A 27,873-nucleotide genomic window follows, 5' to 3' on the forward strand; every position below is an offset into this window, starting at 1 on the left:
AACAGTATTTTGTATGTATAGATTGTAAAGGTAAAAGTAAAGCATAAGTATGAAATAAATTTATTGAGCAAATGAAAAATAGAATCTGACGGCCTTAGCACACCACCTTTTTATAGATGCGGATGTACACTACAATTAATACATGTCATCTTTTCTTTTAAGCGAAAAATCAAAACATTCTTATATTAACATGATATTAGATAATCTTACCTACACGCAACAATTATTTACATATGACAGATAACCAGATATCAGAACTAAGAAATCAAACAGCAGCAAACAGATGTCGTTACTATCCATTCTCTTAAACTTGTTAAAGTCCTTTTTCCTAAATTCTCAAAATCAGTCTTAAAATTATGATTTGAAAACATCTTAGGTGTTCTGAAGCATTTCGGACAATGTAGCAGACATGACTTTGGCACAGTGTATAGAAGATGCGAGAATTTGAATTGGAATGTCTAAACAATCACAAAGGTTGGGTCTGTGGCGACTCCACAGTTGTTGTCCTTCTGTGACATCAGCACATAGCCGTCGTTACCCCAGTACGTGGACCAGGAGTTCTTGATCAGCCAGTATGCCTGTCCGTTCATCACACCATAACCAACCGCCAACACTGCATGGTCAAGGTCATCAGGCTTGTTACCTATGGAAACCAAAATACCTTGAATGTTAAATGGCTAGAAAGTATGACTGTAACACAAGCATATTAACATTTACTGCAAGTTTTCCAACTGAAGGTATTTATCATAATACAGAAAGTACAGTTCACATAAACAAAAATTAGCATGAAAGCAGAAAAACTGCACTTCCCACCTTGATTAAAATTAAAAACTAATTTTACACATACTTATTTTACACAAAGCTTTAAATAATTTTTTTCCCCATCTATTCCGAGAATTCTAAAAAAAACAACCAACAGATTATCTCGAAGTTAAAACTAGAGGTACCGTGAGCAAGCTCACAAAGGATATCCCTTGCTAAGAAAATACAATAACTCAAGTACCGGTATTAGTAATGGATGCACCAGTTTTCTTAAAGTAACCTTAAACTTGGAAAAAAACGACCAAAAGTCATAATCAGGAGATATCTACAGGGCAAAAGCAATCTTTGTGTCAAAGAAGATGGGGGAATAAGATAGCACAAATGCCCATTTGGTTTATATGTAAAATTCAAAGTTCAAGTCAGGACATATCTACAAGTCACAAGCAACCTTTGTGTCAAATTTTAGCTTCCCATCATTTTACAGTACAAGATATGGCCTAGAGAGGAAATGTGCATTTTTTTAACATTGACCTTGAACTTGCACAACTGAACCTTAGTCAAGTTCATGACACACCCTCAAGTTATATTTAGCAATCTTTATGTGAAGTATGAACGTCCATTGTTTCTCCAAAAGAAGGGTATAGGCTGTGTAGTACATAAATAAAAATCTTTTTCTTTTGAATGACCTTGAACTTGCTCTAATGACCTTAGGTCAAAATCATGACACACCCTCAGGTCATAAGCAATCTTTGTGTAAAAGTAAGAACTTTGAATGATTCTCCATAAGAAAGATTATAATATACTGGGCACACATTTTGCACTTTTCATTCCAGTGACCTTGAACTTGCCCATATGACCTAGGGTCAAAATCATGACACACTCTAAGGCTATAAGCAATCTCTGTATGAAGTAAAAACTTTCAATGTTTCTTCATAAGAAAGATATAGACCGGACATGATTGAACAGACATGGACAGACAAGGTGATTCCTATATACCCCACAAACTTTGTTTGCAGAGGGTATAATTACGATGTAAATTTGTTTTTTATAGACTAATAAACAACAGTTCCTAAAGCTGTAGTACATCTACTTAAACTAATATTATCCAGGTAAAATCTAATCAGAGAGAAGATTTGAATTTATAAACTTTGAAAGCTTTAATATTGCAAATTACTAGTAATTTAGCTACATAAAGTTAAAAAGTTAAATTATAGAACAACAAACCACACTGGGGCTCGTAGTAGACTCCGTTGGCGTAGAAGGACAGGGAGAGATGAGAGGCGTCGATGGCTACAGACACGGGACCCTGGTGGGCGATGGCAAACTTGAGGGCCTGCAGGTCTCCACTGGTCACATTGACGTAGTTCTTCAACTGGACAATGGGGGTGAAGGTCTTGTTACACTTACCATCCTACAACAAAAAACAGCATAATTATCCCATCCACAAACAAGAGGCCCAGGGGCCACATCGCTCTACTGGGCAACAATAGCCTCTGATCAAATTAGCATTACAGTATCAAATCATAATATCTTGACAAATAAGTATAGTATATCTTGCAAAAAAATGGTAAATACCAAGCCCCTTTTGTTGTTGTACCTGAAAGAAGATTTTTCTCTATTCCTATATAAACCCCCCCCCCCCCCCCCCACTTTCCCACTTTGGGGGAAACTTTAATCTGCACAACCCGTGCTTTCACACAAGTTACTGCTTTTTGGACTGAAAACTTTCCCAGAATATTTTTAAAGATTTTTTCTATATATTTCTATGTAAAAATTCACCCCCCCCCCCCACCCCCATTTGGGGCCCTGACCAACCCTCGGGGATTTTCTCTGTATATTCCCATGTAAAACTTGATCCCCCCATTGTGGCCTCACCCAATCCCGGGGACCATGATTTAAACAAACTTGAATGTATACTATCTGAGGATGCTTCCACTAAAATGTGAGCTTTCCTGGCCCCAAGGTTATAAAACTTTTTTGAGTACGATCTCGTACTCCAAATCGTACTCCGTGCTCCAAATCGTACTCCTACTCAAGATATCGAGGTTATAAAACTTTTTCATACTCCTACTTGTACTCCGGCTGAGTACAAAAATGCGATTTTCTGAGTAAGCTTTGAAGCTTTCTCAAAGTCGTACTCAAGACATTTAATCTAAATAAAATGCAGTGCAAACATATAATATTGTTCATATTGTAACGTTGCTGTATTATACGCTCTAATTTAATCATATTTACATGTATATGAATTAAAATGGAAAGTTTTTACCATTTTATTAATGACATATCTAGATATAAAGGAGGTGAATTTAAGAGTAAGGGCGAATTGCAACCAAGATTATCAAAATAACTTTTAGATAGTTTGCTTCATTAATTAATGTACATATACATGTATAACTACGTACAAAATACTACCGTTGAATAGCTCGACTTTTTAAGAATTCTGTTTTTGTCAAATACGACCCATACACCCCATCATTGAAAACAAAGAAATCAATGTACATGTATCGTTATTAAACAATTTCAATCAGATGTACTTGCTGGGTCCATTTTTTGATTATAGTGAAAATGAACATTACAAAGGATGGGGGATGCATAAAAGTCTAACGCTTTCTATTACTTACTTATTAATCAATTATCATTTATGTTGCATGCCACAAAACTTGAAAAGGGAAACATTTTATAGAATAAGCGGTAAATCAGTGGCGGAGTAAAGGAGGTCGCACCCAGCCCCCCCCCCCCCCCCCCCCAGCCCTAAAAAAATTGTCCAAATAAAGTTAAATCATACTCCTTCTGGCAAAGAAAATGTACAACTTGCAAGTCTTAATTATCTTTTTTTTAACTTGGGGGATTTCTCTACATTAGACTGATTTCAATGGTGCAATAGGAAGAAAACGCGTGTGTTCAATGGTGTAACTAAACCCTCCCAGAAAAAAATGTATGTAATCGATTAAAAATGCATGTACTACTTGTGATAAAATAGCTTCTTCGCATTTTCATGTGAGAGATTTTTCTCTATATAGCTTAGCTGTGGGAATATTCATCTCTTAAATTATTTTATTTCATTAGCAAGTAACTATCTAGATAATTCATATAGTTATTTCTTTTTTATCTAAAGTAACCAAATATTTATGTCAAATGCATTACAATTAACACATGTATTTCGAATTTTAAAGATGAATAGGAAAAGGCTTGCTCAAAAATATCGAATGACTTACATAAGATTAAAAATGACACAGTACGTGTATGTGTAAATTCTAAACACACATTTTCAAGCCTTGACTAAGTGAAAAAACTTGAACCATCAATAAAACCCCACAAAAAGGGTTACAGCAACTTAAGTACACAGTTTCCTTGAACACGTTGTTTCGATTAAACGTGGTCCTCATAGTGGAAATTTCAAAAATATTTCAATTAGTGAATTTTCTTGATTTCTCGTGCACATTCCCAAAAATATTGAAATGAGAAACTTTAGGTGCGTCCTTGGCTTTTGGCATATGTTCATTGATGCAATTCCAACCCCAACCCCAACCCCCACCCCTTCAAGATATTAAATGTTTTTTTTCTCACAAGAATTAAGGCAAATATAGTATGTTGCAATTAAATTGGAATAACCATATAATTTCCTTAGTGAATACTTTCTGAGTGTGAAAATAAACGGATTTTCTCAGTATTTTTGTGATTTTCTCAAGTATATGTTTCTATTTTTTAATTAAACTCTTCCCTGATTTTCCTAATACAGGAACTGCTCACTTAATATCTTAGGAGATATCCACTTTGGGGCAGGAAAACTTAAGATATATCGAACTAAATTATATGTTGAAATACTCTCTTCATATCCGTGTAAATTCTTATTTCTTTCTGTTATATTCATATCGTTCCTTACAACATAATTATACTTTAATAATCATCACATGCATGAATCACTATCTGAGTCTCATGAGAGAGAGAGAGAGAGAGAGAGAGAGAGAGAGAGAGAGAGAGAGATTTGACATAAACACAATTTGTTGATAATTTTACCAATTACACTGGATTTATCGTCTTTGTTGCTAAAAAATTCATAAGTTATAGATGCAGACACATCTCCATGCTTGCAGATGAGGAAGGTAATATGTACATGTAAATAATGTGTGACATTTTGTTGATAAATAATCAATCTGAATACATGTACAGTTTGCCTACATGCCAGGACTATTTACATGAATTACTGTTCTCTGTCTTTCTCCAGAGACGTAAAATTTCATCGATCGGCTTTTGGAGCATACTCCAAATAGTACTCAGCGGAGAACGTACTCCAAAACTTTTATAACCTCGGTTTTTAGAGTCGTACTCAGTGGAGCACATACTCGGAGTACGAAGTAAGAGTTGGAGTATGAGTATGGAAAAAGTTTTATAACCTCGGAGCCAGGTCTTACAGTTTTTAAGAAGAAGATTTTTATGATTTTTTTCTATATATTCCTATGTAAAAATGCATACTTTTTTCTATATATTCCTATGTAAAAATGCATACCCCCTAACCCCCGTTGCGGGACGCCCTACATCCGGGGACCATGATTTGAACAAACTTGAATCTACACTATCTGGAAATGCCTCCTCACAAGTTTAAGCTTTTCTGGCCAAATAGTTTTTGAGAAGAAGATTTTTAAAGATTTTCTCTATACATTATCATGAAAAAATCCATCCCCCCATTGTGGCCCGGGCCTATCCCCGGGGACCATGATTTGAATAAATTTTAATCTACACAACCTTAGGATGCTTCCAAACAAGTTACAGCTTTTCTGGCCTAATAGTTTTTTTTTTTGGATAAGAAGACTTTTTAAAAAATACCAGCAAATTTTCAATAATTCTAAATGATCTCCCCTTTAAAGAGAGTGTGGTCCTTCATTTGTACAAACTTGAACCCCCTTCACCCAGTGATGCTTTGTGCCAACACAGGGCGAAAAACCATCTTTAAGCAAGTCCTTAAAGGTGGCTTAAAGGTGACTTAAAGGAGCTTAAAGGCTATTCAACCTTTAAGCTGCCTTTAAGTCACCTTTAAGCAAGTGCTTATAGGTCCTTAATGTCCAAACTTCTTTAAGCCACCTTTAAGCCACCTTTAAGCCATCTTTAAGCATCTTTAAGTGGCATTTACGCTCTCTTTACACTGCCTTTACACTGTCTTTAAGTGGCCTTTAAGTCAATATTGATCAAGCTGAACAATAAAAACATATATTAAATGCAAAAGCTCTTTTATAGAGAAGGGAGGGGGTCATCCGAGTGATAATATAATTTCCAAGGAAGGGGGGGGGGGGGGTGTGTTCCAGGCGGTTTTAATCGTCGCTCCATTAAACACAGATCGCTATCATCAGCACCGCTCCGATGGACACAGATTGCCGTTATAAAATTCTTTATAATTTTTTGGGGGTTTCAAAATTATTGTAGGGATGAGCGCAGTCTCTGTATCTTAATATGTGCATAAAACTAATTAAAGTATGTTTGTTTCCTATTATAAATTAATCGGTGAAAAAATCTCTCTCTCTCTCTCTCTCTCTCTCTCTCTCTCTCTCTCTCTCTCTCTCTCACTGTTCCTCCGGTTATTAAACAAAATAAAGATAATGAACCAAAAATGCATGATTTAATTTGATAATCGGTTTAAGGTTTGTATTTTTTTTTTCAATTTTCATTATTTCTAATTCTAGATCTGCTAGATACATGTTAAAGATGAAAAGACTCTTAACTGCCTTTGTTATATCGGGCAGGATATTACTGCTTTGTTTGTCTAGACATAGTTTTGTTCGTTTGTGTATATCTAATTAGAGTCTATTGTTTGTCCAACTTAAGAAAACCCCTGGAACTAACACAGAATATACAAGATATACACAACAGTTGTGTCGTGTGCCCAGGTGCATGTTTGTGTATATCTAATTAAAGTCTATTGTTTGTCCAACTTAAGAAAACCCCTGGAACTAACACAGAATATACAAGATATACACAACAGGTGTGTCGTGTGCCCAGGTGCACGTCAGGAATTCTAAAGGCGTTGAATCTTAGTATGTACGAGTATACGATAAGTCTAGTGAATAAAAGTTAATTTACATTTGTAATTCATTTTCAAAGTATTATATCCTAGCTCTGGGTTTCAAAGATGTTACGTCTACAAATTAACGATACATGTATGTAAGAGTAAAATCTTGAGGCTAATTAATTAATGTACCGGTGGTCATAAATAGGGGTTGATTATTTAAATATATGTATAAGGGTAAATATGTCAAATATACCCGGCCTGGCACATCATACAATTGTATATACAAGTCATTTGCAATTGCCACATGCAGTAAATACGTCACCGGTCATTGGTAATTTTGTTTGTAATAGAATTGATAGTTTAAAAATCATGTACATACAATTACATGTAAATATTTAAACATATTGGAACGGCGCCGCGATCATGAAAACCGGGAAATTGCGGGAAATTGAACAAATACCCTAATAGTATCAATGCATTTCATAAAAGAAATGATTTCATTTTCTTTCTTACATTTTTATAGCTATAAATTAGATGAACGTATATCTACTCAGTTTAAATTTATTAACTAAGAAAGCCTACTATAGTAAACCTAACGGTTTCCATTTAGGTATAATATATTTCTGTTCACTGAAGACCAAGTTCCGTATTTCATTCTAAATACACGCATGCATGTAATTTATAAATTAGATATAATTGATTGTTACAAACTGAATGGTTTGTCCAAATCTTTTCAAGTAAACACATTCAATACAGTGATTCAATATCCACTGATATATACGATATAAAAACGCTCATATATATGTAAGTTGCCGTGGCGCAGAGGAAGTGTGGTGATGCTAGTAAACTAAGGGTCCCGGGTTCAATTCTCGCCGTGGCCGGGTTTTTTTGGGTGTTTTTTTTTCATTTTTCTTTCTAGAACAAAAACCGTTTTAATACCTTTTCTTTCATAAAGTTAATACATTTTGTTGGAAATTAAGCACAATATTGAAATAAATTTTTTTTAATGGCTTAAAGGTGGCTTAAAGGTAGCTTAAAGGTGGCTTAAAGGTGGCTTAAAGAAGTTTGGACATTAAGGACCTATAAGTTGTCCTTAAAGGTGGCTTAAAGGTGGCTTAAAGATAGTCTTTAAGCTGCCTTTAAGCCATCTTTACACTTTCTTTAAGCCATCTTTAAGCAACACATATAGCTTAAAGGTAGCTTAAAGGTGGCTTAAAGATCGTCTTTAAGCTACCTTTAAGCATCTTTAAGCTATCTTTAAGGAGAACTTAAAGATGGTCATTCATCCTGTGCAAGTTTGGTTGAAATCTGCCCTGTGGTTCTGGAGGAGAAGATGAAAATGTGAAAAGTACCGGTATACAACGACAAAGCCAACGACAACAGGCAAAGACAAATTTTGATAAGAAAAGCTCACTTGAGCTTTCATCTCAGGTGAGCTAAAAATAAATGCATAACTGTACCATCCTATAACAATAACAGCATAACTGCAAAAATAACAGCATAACTGCATCCTACAAAAATATCAGTATAACTATCCCATCCTACAAGAAAATAAAAGTATAACTGTATCATCCTACAAAAATAACAGCATAACTGTAGTGATATGTAGTAAACAACAACCTATAGAGGAAAAATTATCTTTGTAAGTGTAGTTATGCTGATTAATAACATCCTACAAAGGATATTCTATAGGACTGTTTTCATGTAGAGTAAATTGCATCCTAGACAGGATAATTTATAACTATTTTATATTTACATTATGCACAGAGTAATTCATACAAGTTGTAAAATTTACATTCTACACTGGATACCGTAATCCATACAAACTGAAAATAACACCATACAAATTATTATAAATGAAGGCTGTAAATAAGATCTTCCAAAATACAAAATGCATGACTGTATTTCAAAAGATTCTTATAAAGATTATTTTAAATTGTATTTAGATTGAATTGCCATTTAGTTATATCTGCCAAATACATGTGCCGTGTTCCATATACCGGTAGTCATTTGAATGTGCCTTTCACCGGTGTGTTCGATACAGTCCCTCTGACATATTTCATTAACCTGGGCCTTGGTTTTTTTCCTATACACTCCCTATTACACCAGTGGTTTATCTGTGTTTAGTTTGTTCAAAGCAGTCCATATCACACCTGTAATTTACATGTGCCTTGTATAGTATGTCCCATACACCTGTCACTTACCTGTGCTTTGTATGCCTCATAACTCCCTACCACACTTGACATTTACCTGTGCTCTGTATGTCTCACAACTCCCCATCACACTTGACATTTACCTGTGCTTTGTATGTCTCATAACTCCCTACCACACCTGTCACTTACCTGTGCTTTGTATGTCTCATAACTTCCTATCACACTTGACATTTACCTATGTCTCATAACTCCCTATCACACCTGTCACTTACCTGTGCTTTGTATGGTCCATAAAGCTCCTCTGATGTAAGACCCCCATTCTTCATCATCCACTGGTAGGCACGGAAATCCTCCCCACCGTCACAGGCATTGTTACCCTCTCCCCAGGAACAGTCCATCAGTTGTTGCTGGGACAACCTCACCAAGTCACCAGTCTAAAGATAAACAGAAAGTAATTATATGGGACAACTTCACTAAGTAATTGGTCTGAAGAGAAACAGAAAGTAATTACACAGACACAACCTCACCAAGTTACCAGTCGGAAGAGAAACAGGACTGCGTTTTACAAAAGAACTCATGACTTACAACCAAATTAATGAATGCTAATTAATCACAAACTAATCAATAATTTACTCTTATGGCTGGAAAATATAGTTATGGGAATTGAAATATTTGTAAACAAAGGTATATGTCAAATTTGTTCTTTAAAGATCATTTTATGAGACTGTAGTTAATATTTACGACTTTGTTGTAAGTTTCTTTGAAAGTCGTAAAATGCAGCCCAGAAAGTAATCATGAAGATTCAACACAGCTACAGGTTGTGCAGTTATTCATTCAGTCAAAGCAACTCAAAACTCATAAGCTATTCTTAAGGGCCCGCCACACCTTTAGGAAACCTTTCGCACACATATCCAAACTTCGATATTCTAACTGTGTCAAGTTGAAAATGACAGAAAAAAGGTTCAGTTTTGAAGAAATAAATTTTTATAAATTCATTGCTTTTCAAAAAAATAAAAGCTTCTGTTTTTAACCTGCAAAATCCTGCTCAGTAGAAAGTAGAAAGACAACCAAAGAACTATATATGATATTAGTCAAATTTGGCCCCCATAATTCGCTAGTTTTTAAGTGATTCAGGTACATTAATTCGTTGTGTTATTTTATAAAAGAGTTGACATAAAATATGTTTTTCACCTATTTATTCGACTTATATGCACTCACTGGCAGTATATGATGTCAGAAGTGAGGGTATTTTTATAATTCAATCAAAATCAGTCAAAATTTACATTTTTCTTATCTTTTTTCGGATGGGAAATATAGAGCGACTCTTTGAACAAGAACTAACTTTTTGTTACTTATAAGTACTGGGGAGATACATCTTTGGTGAAAATATTTTGTTTGTTCAAGCAGTCGCTCAATGTTTCCTTAAAGAAAAACTGCTTCAAAACAAGACGTTTTATGCTAAAAATGCGAAAATGGTGGGAAAAGGTTAATTTTATGATGTCATATTTTTAAATTGTAGGCACTAAAATCAAAATGAAAATTATGAAAAAACTTCAAATGTATATTTGTACAAATAAAACAAAGAATTACAGTAAAATGACAGTGTTCATTTAAGGGGGCCATTTTAGGCTCAAACCATATATAGTCCTTTAGCGGTTTTAACAATTAGACAATGAGATAAAATTGCCATGTTATGATGTACTGTCATAAAATGTAAAAACCACATGGGACCACTACAAATGTAATTCAGTTAATACAGTAGATTGATTTTGTATTCCTACACTGTCTGTAAAGATGCTGATGGAAAGTTATATTATTTTGTTTAAAATTACTTGCTAGTTTTAGCAAACAATTCTGTTCCTTATGCAATATAGTAGTGCATTTTTTAATTATAGCAGAATGTTGACCCTGAATCCAGGGGTCATCTCACCTTCAAGAAGTAGGCCCCCTCAATGGTCCCTGTTGTCCCAAAACTCCAACATGACCCACACACTGCCTGATCCTTCACCGGAGTTACTGCCCCTGATTTATAAAATTAAGGCCATTAATTCATGACAGTCAAGACAACTAATGCCCATGGACCACACCATTCACACAGATTAATCTTGTCAGTGCCACCATTAACATAAAAAATCACAGCATGAACAAACCTATCAAATACAGTAAAACATGGTTAAAGCAAAGTGCCAGGGACAGAAGATTTTGCTTCGTTATAAGTATAATTTGTTATATCCATCAAGTTCACAACATGTAATAAAGTAACAACAAATGAAAATCACCTCGCTGTAAGTGTCAATTCTTTATAAGTGTGTTTGCTATAATCATGTTTTACTGTATTGTCCTAATTTTACAAGAGACCTTTGAGCCAATTTGCTCACAATTTTTTTTTGTTTGTCATCATTTACATAAATTTAAATCCCCTTATACAAGAACACATACACTTATATGTCTTGAGGATATAAGATTTCTCCATATTTTCTGTACATAGTTTTCACCACTCTTCAGGCCTTGTATCTTGGTTTAATCAACTTAACTGTACACAATATAAAGAGGCCATCAAGATGGTACTGACATTTTTTGATACAATAGAACATTTTGATAATACATGTACCTCCCTTTCTTTTATTTTGTAAACTTGAAGATACTCTATATGCTACTAACAAGTGGCCCAGGGGCCAAAAAGCTCACCTGGGCAACAGTAGCCACAAGCTTTAGGATATCAATCACAAAATAACTTCTTTTTTTAGTAGAGTAGATCTTGTTTATTAAGATTTTCAAAATCTTCTCCACATATTTTCATGTTTTTTTCTATTTATTCTTATGTTGAAATCAACCCCTACCCCGATGTGGTGCTACCCCCCAAAATCATAATCTGAACAAAACTTGAATTCACACTACCTAAGAATGCTTGGCTGCATACAAGATCCAGCTATTCTAGTCAAATGATTTTTGAGAAGAAAATTTTTCAAAATTCTTCTCTATTTATGCTTATGTAAAAATTCACCCCCATCCCTTCCCATTGTGACCCCACAATACTCCTGGGGTTCATAAATTGATCAAACTTGAATATTTACTTAGGAAGCTTGTATAGAAGTTTCAGTTTTTCCGGCCAAGTGGTATTTTTTTAAACAAACTTAATTTTTGTTCACTTAATGATGATTTGACTGCCTTTGGGCCAAGTTGTATTAAATTGTCTTCTGGTTTTGAAGAAGAAGATGAAAATGTGAAAAGTTTAACCACAACAGAACCAAAGATGACCACAACAATGAAAACAGCATGAGAGACTCTGGGCAAACTTTGATCAAAAATTCGTTTGGCTCAGGTAACCTAAAAACCTAGAAAGTTAAAGAAAATTTTTCCCTGTATCCAATGCTCTCAGTTCAAAAAGCTACACATCTCGCATGAGCTTTCTGACCTTGGGCCTACTCATTGAACTTTTTTTGATCTCAGCAATATTATTTATTCTCAATCATCAATGGGAAAGCGAAAATCTCTTGTTCTTGGATGTATAAAAATAATGATTATGTAATGAAAACACACTGTTGTTGATATGTTATGAAAACATATTGTTGTGGTAAGATACGCGCATAAGCATTAACAGGATTGGTGAGATTTCCTCCACAAATGTGAGTGGAAGCCAATCAAAATAGAGCATTAATTATTCATCAGAATGAAAAAAGTTCAATGTCAGTTAGCATATGCAAGACTTTCTAAAGATGAGAGCTACTAAACCATGATAACTCTTAATCCCATCCAATCCTTAATCCCATCCAGTCCTTAATCCTATCCAATCCTTAATCCCACCCAATTCTTAAACTCATCTAATCCTTAACCTTATCCAATTCTTAATCCTATCCAATCCTTAAACTCATTCAATCCTTAATCCCATCTAATCCTTAATCCTATCCAATCCTTAATCCCATCTAATCCCATCCAATCCTTAATCCCATCCAGTCCTTAATCCTATCCAATCCTTAATCCCACCCAATTATTAAACTCATCCAATCCTTAATCTTATCCAATCCTTAATCCTATCCAATCCTTAAACTCATTCAATCCTTAATCCCATCCAATCCTTAATCCTATCCAATCCTTAATCCCACCCAATCCTTAAACTCATTCAATCCTTAAACTCATCCAATCCTTAATCCTATCCAATCCTTAACCCCATCAAATCCTCACCGTGAAGTCTCCAATCCATGGAGTCAGGCAAGTCCCTCAGGCTATACTTGGATGTGTCAAAGGCCAGCCCCCCGTGGGGCCCTGGGCTGTAGCGATACCCGTTCATCAGCCGAATCTCCTCTTGTGTTTTGTCTGCCAAATGGTTCACAGCCAAACTGAAGCCAAGGGCAGCACGATTCTTGGAGTGAATAAATCTAGTTAAAAGATATACAATTTTTACTCATTCAATCATTTCCTGATTTGGGTTTTACTTATTTAATATGTTGACTTTAAAACACAATTCATTATAATTATTTCATGTATTATGACAACACTATCATGCCAAACAATTTGTGACATTTTCAATGTTTAATTTTAAGCCTAAATTTAATCCATATGCAGATTCTCAGGTCGATTGATGTTATTTCATTTTTATTGCATATTGTTGGATATAAAAAAGGGAAAAGCTCTTTTTGCCTTTTGTAAACATACAGGTAGTAAACTTACAATTGAAAAACCAAGTTATTCCTTTTTTCTTTTTTTTTAGAAAAACAATCAATTTTATCAATGCAAAAGCTTTTGAAACAACGCCGTGGGGCCTCAGAAACTAAGTGATTGTGATTCTAAGTTCTAAATTTTTTCTGAAATAAATTACCTGACGTTTTGTCTAAAGTTGTGCTCTCTCTGAGCGTGCTCCATGTTACTGTCGTATTTCGGAGAATGTTTCTGTTTGTGTGCAGCAAACATTTCGACCACATGATCATCGTAGCCATGGAGATATTCCACCATCGGGTTCATCAGAACTCTTCTTTCTGATACACCTGGGCCAGGAAATCCGGAACAGGTCAGACCTAGACATAACAACAACATTGCTCTTCTTTATACAGTGTAAAAACCTGAAACCTAAACATAACAACAAAATGTCTTTCTGATGTGAACTTCTCTAATTCATCACACAGACACCGATCAATGATTTTGAAAGGGTAAAGTAACTGCATTTATTTGCGCGCTGATTTACGCGCTGATTTGCACGCAGATTTACTAGAACCAGTACTTGTTCTTGAACTCTGACAATTATACATAAGTTTCCACTTAAGAAACAATAGGCCCATGGGCCACATCACTCATCTGAGCAACAATAGGTATGATATAATCAGCTTCATGGAGTCATAATACAAAATATAATAATTGTAGATCCTGTATAAATAAAAAATTATTTCCCTTGGATATCCTAATTTTTTTAAATCAAGACCCTGTTCTAACAGGATAATTTTATAGTCATATCATATGTTGAGCATTGCAGTTCTCAAAAAGATCCTAAACATTTGTTTTATATATGTGATATAAACCTACATCAATTTCTGAACCCCTTATGAGGCCCAAGAATTGTCCAGAGGCCAAAGTCGAAACAATTTTAAAGAAACAGCAATATGTCAAAAGGCTTGCAAATGAATAAAACAAATTATAATAACATTTCATTTTTGTGATTATATAAAAAGTTTTTCTAAAATTGTCAAATTGTGGCAAATTCCTCAAGATGTTGATTTAAACAAATTTGAATCTACATTATCTGAGGTTGCTTTCACTAAAGTCAGTTTTCTAGGCAAATGGTTTTTTAGAAAAAGTTTGTGAACATTTTTCTCTATACATTCCCATGTAAATTTTCACCGATCTCCAACCCCCACCCCCCTCTACACGGCTTACCACCACACCGATCACCGACCCCCACCCCCCTCTACACGGCTTACCACCACACCGATCACCGACCCCCATCCCCCTCTACACGGCTTACCACCACACCAATCACCAACCCCTCACCCCCCTCTACACGGTTTACCACCACACCGATCATCAACCCCCCACCCCCCTCTATACGGCTAACCACCACACCGATCACCAACCCCCCACCCCTTTCTAAACAACTTACCACCACACCAATCACCGACCACCCATCCCCCCTCTTTACGGCTTACCACTACACTGATCACCAACCCCCACTCTCTCTAAACAGCTTATCACCACACCAATCACCAACCCCCCACCCCCTCTACCTTTATAAAAGATCCAAGTATTGAAGTCTCGAAGTCTTACCAAAAGAAGTGTAATCAAACACGGAGGCGTTGAGCGTCTTATTCTGGAAGTTGGAGTAGTCCAAGTAGTACTTGTCGTAGTGAGAGCCCAGCAGTGTATCGTAGCCCATCATCTCGTAGCGGACCGGGGCAGATGTTTTAGAATCCACCCACATGGTGTACGTGTTCTTCTTTTTCCCATGGGTCATGACCTTCACCCATTTATCTGTCATGGTCGATCCTATTAAATCCTGTCCAACTTTCTAAAAAAAATATCATCAGAAATCATCCATTGTGTAACAGTTACTTTATAAGCATTTATAACAAACATGCATGAACACTAATTAGAGACTGAAAGATTTTGTGATTACACATCAATGTGTGTACATACATGTATAGCTTTTTTATTCACTTTATATCACATTCATAATCCAATCAACTTCAGAGAAGCCAGACTAATGGTACCAATGTACTAATTGTGTATTGATGGTACCCAATGTACTAATTGTATATTGATGGTCACTAATGTACTGTGTACTAATGGTAACCAATGTAAAAATAATGTACTGATGGTAACCAATGTACTAATTGTGTACTGATGGTACCCAATGTACTAATTGTATATTGATGGTCACTAATGTACTAACTGTGGACTAATGGTAACCAATGTACTAATTGTGTACTGATGGTACCTAATGTACTAATTGTATACTGATGGTAACTAATTTACCTACTGTGTACTGATGGTAACCAATGTGCTAATTGTGTACTAATATCCCTGACCTTAAAGTCTGTGAGGTCTGGTAGGATGGACTGTATTGGAGAACTTCCATTGACAAGGAAACAGGACTTCTTGTTAAGTACCGACTCTGTGGTCATATATGCGATCTTAATGCTGGTGTTTTTGGCTTGTAACTGCATGGTGACAACCAAGTCTGTCAAATATCACACAAAAAGGGCATTATATAATTTATAGCTATAAGTTTAATTAAAAGCAGACAGAATTCTGAGTACACAATATAGTGTTCTGATGGTTTCTCTGATGACCTACCCCCGTAATAATCTATGCGACTCTGGTTGGTCGTGGCGTCATAGTACGCTGTGAACGGTTCTTTTAGTTCTGCGTACGGCAGCTGTAGTACCCCCTCCACTGTATAGGAATTCCCCCAGAGTGGAACATTGTCACGCAGCGAGGCAGACCACACTGAAAAGAAAACCAAGGTGATATGATCTTATGAAATTAGAAAACTACAATGCCAGTATGATATATAACATTAAACTTTAGATAATTTCTTTTTTTTTTTTAATTTTGAAAACAATTTCCAAATTTTAGTTTTGACCATGCCATGTTATAAATAGGATTTTATTGAAAGTCATTGCATTCTCTCACCAGAGGTCGTGCTACACAAGCTTCGTCATTGAACAAAATAAATTTCATTCATTGGATAAACATGAACAAGAGCTACATGTATATATAGTTTTGTTCAACAAATTATGCTATTGTTTTGAATGTTTTCACTTATTTACAAATCTGAATATTGTTGACTATTCATTTATCATAAAATGTCTCAGGAACACCACTAATAAAACGAACGTGTCAACTTATACAGACATGTTTCCTATAATGGCTCTCTATATAGCACAACAGGAAATAGAAAAATTATTCATCTTTCCTAGAATAAAATTGAAAATTTAACAGAAAAATTTCCTTCTCTACTGACTATAAAAGCCAACAGAACTTGGCACTATAATAGAGTAGGTTCAAATTAATCTTTTTATTTTGGATATAAAAGCATCACTAGTGTATATTGCATTTATTACAACATAAACGGACAGTCGTTGTACCTTATTACAGTGATTTAGACATTTAGTCTCCAACCACGGTGGAATGGCTTTTTCCTCTCTCTATGGGTCGTCTCGTGTGTGAGTACAATTTTGATATCTTTACTCTATCAATTACCAGTAATAAACATTTTACTATAAACGAAACATTTAACTTTTCTCAATAAGCTTATTTTGTACTAATTAGAACATACTAACTTACATGAAATATAAATGTGACAAATTCTAGAAAGTGGATGTTTACTTATTTCATAATAAACAAGCAAACAGATAATTTATGTTTGATACATAACTATTAACAGGTAGTATATTTAACAAATATGTAATGTACAAATCTTGTTTACACATCAAGAATTGTGAGCCCTATTTCTTACTTATAACTCAAACAACGACATTTTGATTTTAGCCGACCATCAGAAAAACGGCATGGAACATAGTAAAAAATTTGTTTAAAAGATGAATAGTAAAATTGGAAAATTGTTGGCTAAAATCTAACTATGTCCCTTTACGGTGGAATAACACATTGTCACAAAATGGGAAGACCTCTAATCGAAACGATATTTTATTTAATTAAAAGGATTTAATCGAAAGCGACATGTAACTTACTTCATAGCCGAATGGATAACATGTCGGGCTTGTGATCCCTTCATCCCGAGTTCGAATCCCGCAGGGGCTTTTGCTGTTACTTATTGTATTGAATTTTTTAGATATTAATTTGTTATCCCCAATTTGCAAATTTTTCGCTTATTTGATATTTGTACAGTTTGTTTATTATCATATCCTTCATAATTAAATAATTTACTGTTAATTTGAGTGATTTTTTTCAGGTGTGTTATTCCACCTTAAGCCTGTATATCATTTTTGTAACTTTGGGTCAAAATTTTCATCACCAAGCAAAGAAAACCGATTTCTGTATTTTTACCTTTGATAAATAAAGATAAGAATGTATCAATCAAAGGAGTGAGGGATACATATACACACATGCATGCACGCGAACACAAATACACATTCAAATACTAAGTATTAAGTATTTGAAAGGATTGCAGATATTGAGTTGTCTCTAATTTGCAAATTTGTCATATTCAATAAATACATTTGTAATGGCTGCAAATTTTTCTACATTTATATTTTTTGTTTTTCAACTATGCCAGAAATGCCCTAAAACATATGCTTACATCTAACCTGAAGACATTCTATAGCCTTTTACTGTAAAAGATAGTTAAAGGGCAATTTTTAGTGAAGAAAGATAAATACATGTTATGCTAATGATAATATTATGACTTCATTTTAAATCATATAATAATTAAAAAATTAAGTAATTATGCAACTTTTTTTTTCTTAAAAGCCAAAATGTTTTTGGAGGGAACTGATTGTTGATGTTTGTTTGAGAATCAAATGAATCATAAAACATATTGACAAAATGAGATTAACTAATTCCTATCAATATACACAGTAATTTCACTGTATCAATAAATATGGTTACTGTAATTCCTGATTATTGACATCATTTTATCAGTGAGACAGGAATGCAGCACATGTCGGAGTCAGTGTTTGTGAGGATGTGTGAGATAGTGGGGACCTCACAACAGGTGACCCTCAGGAGGGAGACGGAGGACATCGGGGAGATGGTGGAGAGACGTGTGACACCTAATGATAGGATCATTGAGATGTTAAGTGGAAGTATGAGGGAAGGGTTCAGACTTATAGGATCAGATGTTGACCGTATGTTCTGGCCAAACAACCACCGAGTGATCATGGACACATCTCAGTCTGAGTATTACAACACGGCAAATACAACCTTGATTCTCTCTGACAGTTCCGAGAGTCCACCAGGATTCACTCTACTTCAGTTACTGACACCAACAACAATTGAACAAGTCCAGTCAGCAAGTATCAGAATGAATGACAGAGTCTATATATCTAGTTCTATATACAGACAGTTAACTTGTTCCGCAGCAATGCCTAATTCTACTGTACATGGACCCTGTGGTAGTGGTGTACTAGGAGGGAAAGAATATGACACTGCCTTCTGTTTTGTTTGTGACTTCTGGCCTCTATCTGCTTCTTCATGGACAGACAGATGTCACACATGGCCTAATCCTGAAGTTGTTGATGACATTGTCAGAAATGGATGCCACTTTGTAGCAATAGGACACCCATTAGGACCCCATGAAAAGGAAGAATGGAGACTTTCTTTTTCTCAGGCAGAACAGAAATGTGTGTATGCAATGAACCACAGTCAGTTTTTGACTTATGGGTTGTTAAAATATTTTCTTAAAGAAGTCATAAATCATCAATCAGATGAAACCAGTAAACTATTGTGTTCCTATCATATGAAGACAACTATTTTCTGGGCAATTCAACAAAACACTCTACCTCACTGGTGTCCACAAAATCTCCTGGCCGGTTTCTGGGTCTGCTTTAAACTCCTCCTTAAATGGGTGTATAAGGGGATCTGTCCCAACTTTTTCATTCCACAAAATAACTTGTTTCTGACAAAGGTCCATGGTTCAGCACAAAACAGATTGTTCGTACAGTTACATGAATTGTACAAGAAAGGTCTGGCCTGTCTGTTACAGAGTTCCTCTATCAGGTCCTACATCATTGATGTCCTGTACAATCCTAGAGCTTTTGTTTGTACAGATGAGAGTGTAATGGTGTCTGAATTTGACTATGACACAGAACTCTTCAATGAGATAAAATGTTATGATTCTATACTCACAGCAAATCTCCACAATAATATGAAATGCCTATATGCAGTAGAACAGTTGTTAAACTCACCCCTGACACACTATCAAGTTGCCATGTTACAGAAACTTACAACCTCCACCCTTCAGCACACTGCTTTTGTATTACACAACATGTACACTAACACAAGTGTCAACAAACAGATGTATATTGCAGACAAAATATACTGTCACATGCTGAAATTAGCAGCCAAGTTTGGGTGTATTTCTGACATATTGTTCATTGCCATGTATTATTACAAGACACTCAGATACAGGGAAGCTTTATCTGTTATAAAGATGACAAAGGTCAAGTTAGCACAGCCATATCTGATGTATAATGGATGTGTAGATAGGGAGAGATATATTGAGGCTGTAGGGGGACAGTCCTGGTCTACAAAGATGAGACAGGCTGTAGCATGGGATATCTATCTAGACCGTCTTATTAACACACCCTGTTACATCAGTGAACTAATACCAGAACAACAGTCTGCTCTACAGAAGAGAATGCCTATGTTATATATCCCAGTGTTTGTAATGTTACACTTCCTAGATTTCTTGTGTTACAGACACATTGATACAACATTATCACAAGCAGCTCTAGATGAGCTACAGGTCCTAGTCCACCATGATCAGGGACTGTGTATACATGATCTACAAAGAGACATCTCCTGGGAGATCCTGGGGATCTGCCAACAGATCACAGGGAACCTTCAGGCTGCTCTATACTCATTCCAACAGTCACTCATACAGTATCCACTGAACAACATACAAACTGCTACACAGAGTAGAATACAAGACATAACAGGAGCTGCCCCACATGAATAAATTACATTTACAATTACTGACTCACAAAATTCATACATTTTACTTTAGTGTAATTACATAAAGTTAATGAAACCTTACTAAAAATGAAGTCTAAGACGAGTTTATGGCTAAAACTGGCCTAAGCTGGGTCCTAATCATCAAGTTGGGAGTTGCAAGAGATATAATTATTTCATGTAAGGCACTTACTGACTCTGAGACAGTAAATTATCCAAGAGTCTATCTATACAGAGTGAAGAGGCATGGTTTAAATGTGCTTAACATGAATTATATACATGTATGTAAATGTGAGAAAAAGCTAGTACATATGTAGTTTATAAAATAAGGCTGGAGGCATTCACCCACCCACACACCCAATGCTATGTTCCCTTTATGCTATGTCATAACTAGGCCAGTGAACTAATGGCATTGATCTATTTCAAATGACTACCACACACCCAAGGCTATGTTCCCTCTATGCTATAAGCCAGTGAACTAATGACAACTAATTGGAGTTAATTTATCAAATGATTTAATAACAACTCTAATCAAAGTACTGAAAGTACTGTTAGACGGTGGCGCCGTTTGAAAGTGGCATATTACATTATGTAAATTATTGTTGTCGAAAATCAACAGCCAGCGTCTCATACATGTAATAGCACAACTGGTCGTGAGTTACTCACATGGATAATTCTGTGGAAGTCGTAGTTGTGTTCACAATCCACATTTTAAAAATGGTGTGTCTCTTTATCGTCATCTTTTGGGGAAAATCCATAGATTTATCACAGTAGCCTTTAGTAGTATAGAAGTTTGTTTCTATATGCTTGTATCTATATGTTTGTATCTATATCAGTTGATAATAAATACATGTACTACACAAATGTATTTTGATTGCCCCAGAATGACTTATTAAATATGTGGGTTGCCACCACATATTGAATGAATAAATCAAAGCCAAAGCGATTTCATCACAGTACGCCAAACTATTTGATTGTATAAAGAAGGGGAATTTTGGTTATTTCCCTTTTGACCTTTGGGTTGACCCTGCAAAGGGGAACAACTTTTGAAAAGTGTGGATTGGACTTATGTGCTTTAAAGATATTGTAGATTTCTCAAAGTAACGAGAACAAATAAAGCTTTAGTATGATAAAATCGTTTTTACTAACTATTTGGGCATACATGTAGTTGTTTATTTTCCCTCTCGACAGCATTTTCCCTCAATTTCTTCACGTGGAAAAAGTTGCATCATCACACTTGCTTGTGGATCATCACACTTGCTTTTGTCCTCATAGTCAGTTATAAATTTAGGTGTACAGAAAACGGAATGGTTTGCAAGAACCTGTTTGATAAAACTGGTATTGCTTTTGGAATGCACGTCATCATGAAACAGAAGAGTCAATCAATATTTTATCTTCGACTGTAGTGGATTATTTCCATTTGCTCACAACGAAAGTGAATAACAATTTGAGAAAAAAATATCATACAATATTCAGTCGCGGCAGTTTCATTAATCAACGTTTTAAAGTACATTTGTCTAATTGTATTTAGCTATAGATTTATTCATATCATTTGAATGAATTTGGGAGAGTCGCATGTATATTTTATCGCTTCTCAGTACACTTTAACACGCATAATTTACTTGCAACATTAAACTTTTCTAGTAAACTTACAAGAAATATAGATTAATTATTCAAAATTAGTTTTTAAAAACACCAAACAAACAAAATCCAAGTTAAAGGCGTGTTTTTCTGACCGTACAGCTGTGTATATTTTCATTTTATTCTTTGCATGTACTATAGTCTATACAATAGATCTACGGTCCGCAAATTTTTTTACAGCATGTCTTTAATCCCTTATTTGCTTATAAAAAATCTGAACTGAAAATCTTTGAAACATCGTAAAATGTTGTTTGTTTATATATGTACATGTAAAATAGCGACTTGATTTGCACGTGATTTTTACAAATGCGAGGTCGATCGGTTAGCGTGTTTGAGAGAAAGTTAACAGCAAGTAAAGCGTCAACATCAGTAGTAAATATTGTCTGATGAATATTGAAGTGCCTGTAATAATATTAATGTTCCTACAGACTGAATGGGTTACAAAATTAGGTAAATCACAGGATAGTCCAAAATTAAACACATTTGTATCCTAAATTTCAAGTTTTTTGTTTGTTAAAAGAACACATGAACACTTGTAGAAGAAAGTGTGCCATTGATCAATCTAATTAAAATTAGATGTTTGATCCGCTCGCTTACTCGCGACGTTTGTGTAGCGAGTAAGCGAGCGGATCAAACATCTAATTTTAATTAGATTGGCCATTGATCGGTTGAAGTTCAATAAAATGTATTTTATCTAATATTCATTATCAGTATCTCTTGTGAATTCTTTAGAATAAGCTACAAAAAAAAAAAAAATATTCTTCCTCAACTAAAATTAATGCGTTGAAAATGAATGAATTTATCGATGAAGCATACTTGCTGAAATATGAAATGGCAAACCTTTTTAAATTGTGTGTGTTTCTGACAATTGTTTACATTACAAAAAAAAAACAAGAAGCGATTATTGTGAGATCTCTTAGCCAATTATCGCAGCGATATAGTTTATGCAGTCCTGATACAGAGTTTAACGTCACAACTGGCAGTTGGTGCATAAATTATCGATACCGCGTAAGCAGACAGGGTAACGGCATGCGCGGATCTAGAGGGGGGGTCGGGGGGGTCCCGACCCCCCCTGGAAAATGAAAATTTATTAAATTTACATAGTAAAATTATCGCGAAAATATGCCTCGGACCCCCCCTGGCAAACACAATTATCCTTCGGACCCCCCCTGGAAAAATTTTCTGGATCCGCGCATGAACGGCTCATTTAAAATTAAACACAATTTCATAAATTATTTACATATATGTACAAAATGATTAGCAGCTATAATGCTTAAAATATCTGATAAGATTAAAATTAGTTATCATACTGAAATCGACACATAGATAAAACATTGCGTGTAACACTGCATACCTAACAGAGTTATCGTTCGTTATCCGCTAGGGTCCCCGTGAGAAATACTCTTCCGGTCAGGACCGTAGCAATAGACCGTGGCTATTTATAGCCACCGTCAAAAAATGTTATGAAATTGTGTTGTTATAGCTAGTTATATTGACAATTAAGAATGGATTTTTAATTTTTTTTAATAATACTACTAAAATATTTTGATCATAAGTATCATTTCTCTTTTTTAAAACATTTTTTAAACAAATACAATTTCAGTTATTCAATTCATCACAATTCTATGAAAATGAACATGCATAAAAAAGCATAGTAATGCAAAGTAATGCCATGCAATGCCAGCATTAAACTAGATTTTGAAAAGTAATGCATTACATTACCATTACATGTAATGCTACATTCATGGCATTACAAATTACTAAGAAAACATGTAATGCATTGCAATACATTACCATTACGTTTAACATTACCCCAAGTCTGATATAGAGTCACTATCAAACCATTGCGATCATTTTGTTGCATCTCTGTTACTCAGATTTGGTGTTTAATTTCTTTTGATTAGTTTACTGTATCATTAAACTCCAGATATACTGCTTAAAAATCATTTATCAGTAACAATCCAAAATTTTGTAACAATAATTTTTCATATCACCTGTTTAGAGATTAAGGGGCCCCTGTTCAAATCAAGGTTTAATCTGTCTTCATTTGTTTAATAACTTTACACAATGAAATTTTAAAACTTTTGACCAGCGCTTTTATAAAACAGACTTTTAATTGATGCTTAAGAATGATTCATGAGTGCAAGTGTGTTCTGAGGTACTGTAGTGCACAGTCACATGTAAGAAAAAAATTGTTTAGTAATTATTATCTTAAAAACCCAAACATCTTAAAATTTAAAACACTTATGTCATCTTCAAATCATGTAATACTTAAGAAAATGTGTACTTTAATTAGAAAAATATTTGATTTGGTCGGTCATCCTACGTAACAACTATAACTAATTCATTGTTTACTTTATTCTGTTTCTTTTTGTAAATCCTGCTTTTCTTATACTTTTGTATATAATTCTTCTGCACCTCATGTAACATTTTATGTTATGAGTGAAATAAATGAACTTGAACTTGAACTTGAACTTGAGGCAAATAAGTAGACACATTAAAGTATTGTAATTTAAAATGTCTACAACATAACTGGTGTCACACATTTCAGTAGCAGTGCAAAGAAAACTGGATTATTAGAATAAAATTATCGCAATAAATTTGTTTCGACTTGTTGGGTCTTGTTTTGTTGTATAGCACTTTGGTCTATCAACAGATCTCCCCTCAGGAGTATGAATCAATGTAGTCGTGTGACCCGTCCCAAATAGGATCAAGATTCAGCGAACTGAAAATATTTTGACATCTATTCTTTTTTGCAGAAGTACACCATATACCTGCAGATATTAATGTAATATTGATTTATTAATTTTTTTCTTATAAAATCTTATTCTAACAAAATATGTTGGTAGCAGTTTTACCAGTTACGAATCACCATAGCTGTTTCCATGCAAATCGAATGTCGATAAAACGTTTTGGCCCTGAACACCATCAACTGAACCTGCAGAGTATTAGTTTCAATGTATGCCACCCGGCACCCAGTTATTGGTATTTTCATAGCCTATACAGTTTAATCAGCACAGAAACAAGGGACAAAATCACCGTTATCATAGTTACTATATCATATACACTAGTCTCTAACACTCTTTTGGAATACAGTCATAGCGCCTTCATCTATCCCATTGTGGTACAATACTAAGAATAAAGACGAAGTGAGACATTTAATGAATTCCAGCAGTAGATGCATTTATTCTATCAATAAATTTAAACCTAAAAAAGAGAAAATAAATTAGATATTTGGATCTTGCACAATCATGGCTCTAATAAATTCTAAAATCTAGTTGCCTTTTTTTATTTTATATCTTGCAAGTTTTTTTGGTATGTTAAAATAAATATCAAACATTACTTGATTAGTAAGTGAAATTAGGTTGTGAGTGAAAATTAAACGGTCTTACCACAGGAACCAAGCCCGTTTTAAAATTTATTTCAATGTAACCACAAATAATCTTTGTTTATGGTTTCATTGAAATAATTTTTAAAACGGGCTTGACCCCTGTGGGTCTTACAGGTGTTTTTATGTGCGTAATAGCATTGCAATGATATGGATTTATTGCATCACGAACGTAGGTACAATAAGACTGGGTGATATCAAACACAAGATGACAGCATAAATAATATTACAGAATTGAAATTGAAACGAGCAATTATAAGTGTTCCTTTTATATGTATTGATTTATTTCTCCATATTTTGAATTACCTTTATTAAGTATTTGCCAGTTAATTTATGAAGAGTTACTCTATGGAACAGGTCAAAATTCTGGACATGTCAAACAACTGTATCAATTTTACAGCTAAAAAATCTTAATTTTTTCTTTTACTCCTATTTATCAGCTGTTTAAAGTGCGCTGACTTGGTCCCAAAATTAACGCATTTTAAAAAAACAATTTTCAAAGTACGTAATTTTTCAAAGTCTATAATATATATATATATAATCTATCCTCCTAAAACGGAGGATGCATAGACATGTTTATGATAGAACTTTGACTTCACTGGTCATTCCGAATTTTCTTTACATTGAACAACATGTAGTTTGACTTTAAAAATCTGTCAGATCTTTTCTATGTCATTTGAAGCAGCAAGTCTGTAGCCCAAAATATGGGCGATCTGTGCGCCGTATACATGGCATATTGGGTTTTTTTTTTCGCGTACGGAACTGTATCTCCCAGGTTGTCCATCCGAATTTTTTTCCGACCGCGAGCTACAGACCTGTAAAATTAGCGAGATTCATCGAAACAGACGTGCGGCAAATCAAATTTCGTTATTGACGATGAGGCCCTTTTGACATTCTAAAAAAATTAAAGCAGAGTTTTGCAAATTAGACAAACCTGATTTCACCAAAATTATTGTGAACAATATTTTTCCAACCGCCATCTTCTGAATTCAGCATGTGATTATAATCACGTGATAAGGTAACATGACTTTCTATTTTTAGAATTATATTAGACAAATCGTTCCGCAGACATCTCGTTTCGCCCCCCCCCCCCCCCCCCCCCCCAGTCCTCTTCAGTCGTTCTTTTCATTGGATTGAGTTATCATTTTCCTCCGTGAACCATAACAATTTTTCCTTCCATTATTCATGTATCTCTTTAAAAAAAAATGGAGCATGCACATTGTATTAACACATATAATATGCATAGAATTTTGAAGCCTTTATATATATTTTTTTCTGTTTAGTATTTAGTTTGTTTGGTATCTTATATTGTATAAAACCTGACATATGTTATATTTGCAAGGTGTTTTGTGTTATGTGTGTAAACGATAAAAAGACTTTTATAATAGGTTTTTTATATTCAATATAGTTGTTTTGTTCATTTCTTTGTTAGGATAATGATTTTGGTTTTCCAAAAGGTTTCCAATGACATGGTTTAATTCTACCCACCACATACAGGCAAGAAGGCATCGGTTTTGTTTAAAATTAGAGGGTCGATGGGAGCAGACTCATCCCAAAAATATTTTTAAAAAAAAAATGTATACACTCTATACATATAATTTCAATTTCAATTTCACTGTTAATTTCCTCATTTTAACTTCAATTGCTCCCACAAAATTGGGGTGGGGTCAACTCCAATGACCATCATGATTCTTAAAACATTAAAAATCGTATTGCTTCATGTTCTCGTAATTGTTAACAATAGAATTACGATTGATAGTAAATAAGAATTTCATATGATTTATTTATTATTTTTAATAAAAGTAATGTTGCGGCATTTAAGGGCTTACAAAAATTATTTTTTAACAAAACAATACTTTTAAAATGCTACTTGTTTCTCTAAATGCTCTGTTAACTGGATAATCAATCCTTATTTTAGAAATCTATCGCCACCTCGAATTAATGGGCGAGTTTTCTTCGCCTTTGTTTATAGTATACATTACCGGAGAACGACGAAGCGTCAGTGCCATTTTATCGTTTTACCCTATCAAAGTCATAAAATCATTATTTCTCAACTAAAATGAATTGAATATAGTATTCAATTTTGTATAAAAATACAGTACAAAAGAAAGTTATAACTTTGAACAAACAGCTCCATGAAAATAAAAGTAACGTAAAGTCATGCGCACCCGAACTGTACTCGGCCTTTTTAAATAAAAATAATTTAAGATATAAAAACAGTAAGATATGTAAAGAAATATACTTTTGCGAGAATAACTTATTGCAAAATAAACGTTCAGTTGTGTTCACAAAGACCTTATTTCCTACAA

General features: G+C 34.5%; 2 protein-coding genes across 2 annotated transcripts; one reads left to right on the forward strand and one right to left on the reverse strand.

Moving 5' to 3' along the window:
* Positions 1 to 341: 341 nt before the first annotated feature.
* On the reverse strand, positions 342 to 26,622 carry LOC105324647 (digestive cysteine proteinase 1). Its single transcript, XM_066066146.1, has 10 exons — positions 26,499 to 26,622; positions 16,198 to 16,350; positions 15,930 to 16,081; positions 15,169 to 15,409; positions 13,733 to 13,928; positions 13,099 to 13,292; positions 10,847 to 10,938; positions 9,189 to 9,350; positions 1,987 to 2,173; positions 342 to 643 (listed from the first exon to the last, which is right to left on the reverse strand). Exons 1-10 carry the CDS (start codon positions 26,542 to 26,544, stop codon positions 459 to 461), a joined length of 1,608 nt encoding a protein of 535 aa, XP_065922218.1. The 5' UTR covers positions 26,545 to 26,622; the 3' UTR covers positions 342 to 458.
* LOC136270001 (uncharacterized) lies at positions 16,858 to 22,014 on the forward strand. The gene is made up of 2 exons (XM_066066136.1): positions 16,858 to 17,069; positions 18,505 to 22,014. The coding sequence occupies exons 1-2, from the start codon at positions 17,035 to 17,037 to the stop codon at positions 20,540 to 20,542; spliced, it is 2,073 nt and encodes a 690-aa protein (XP_065922208.1). The 5' UTR covers positions 16,858 to 17,034; the 3' UTR covers positions 20,543 to 22,014.
* Positions 26,623 to 27,873: the final 1,251 nt, after the last annotated feature.

Source organism: Magallana gigas, chromosome 7 (assembly GCF_963853765.1).
Source record: "Magallana gigas chromosome 7, xbMagGiga1.1, whole genome shotgun sequence".
NCBI classification, from domain to species: domain Eukaryota; kingdom Metazoa; phylum Mollusca; class Bivalvia; order Ostreida; family Ostreidae; genus Magallana; species Magallana gigas.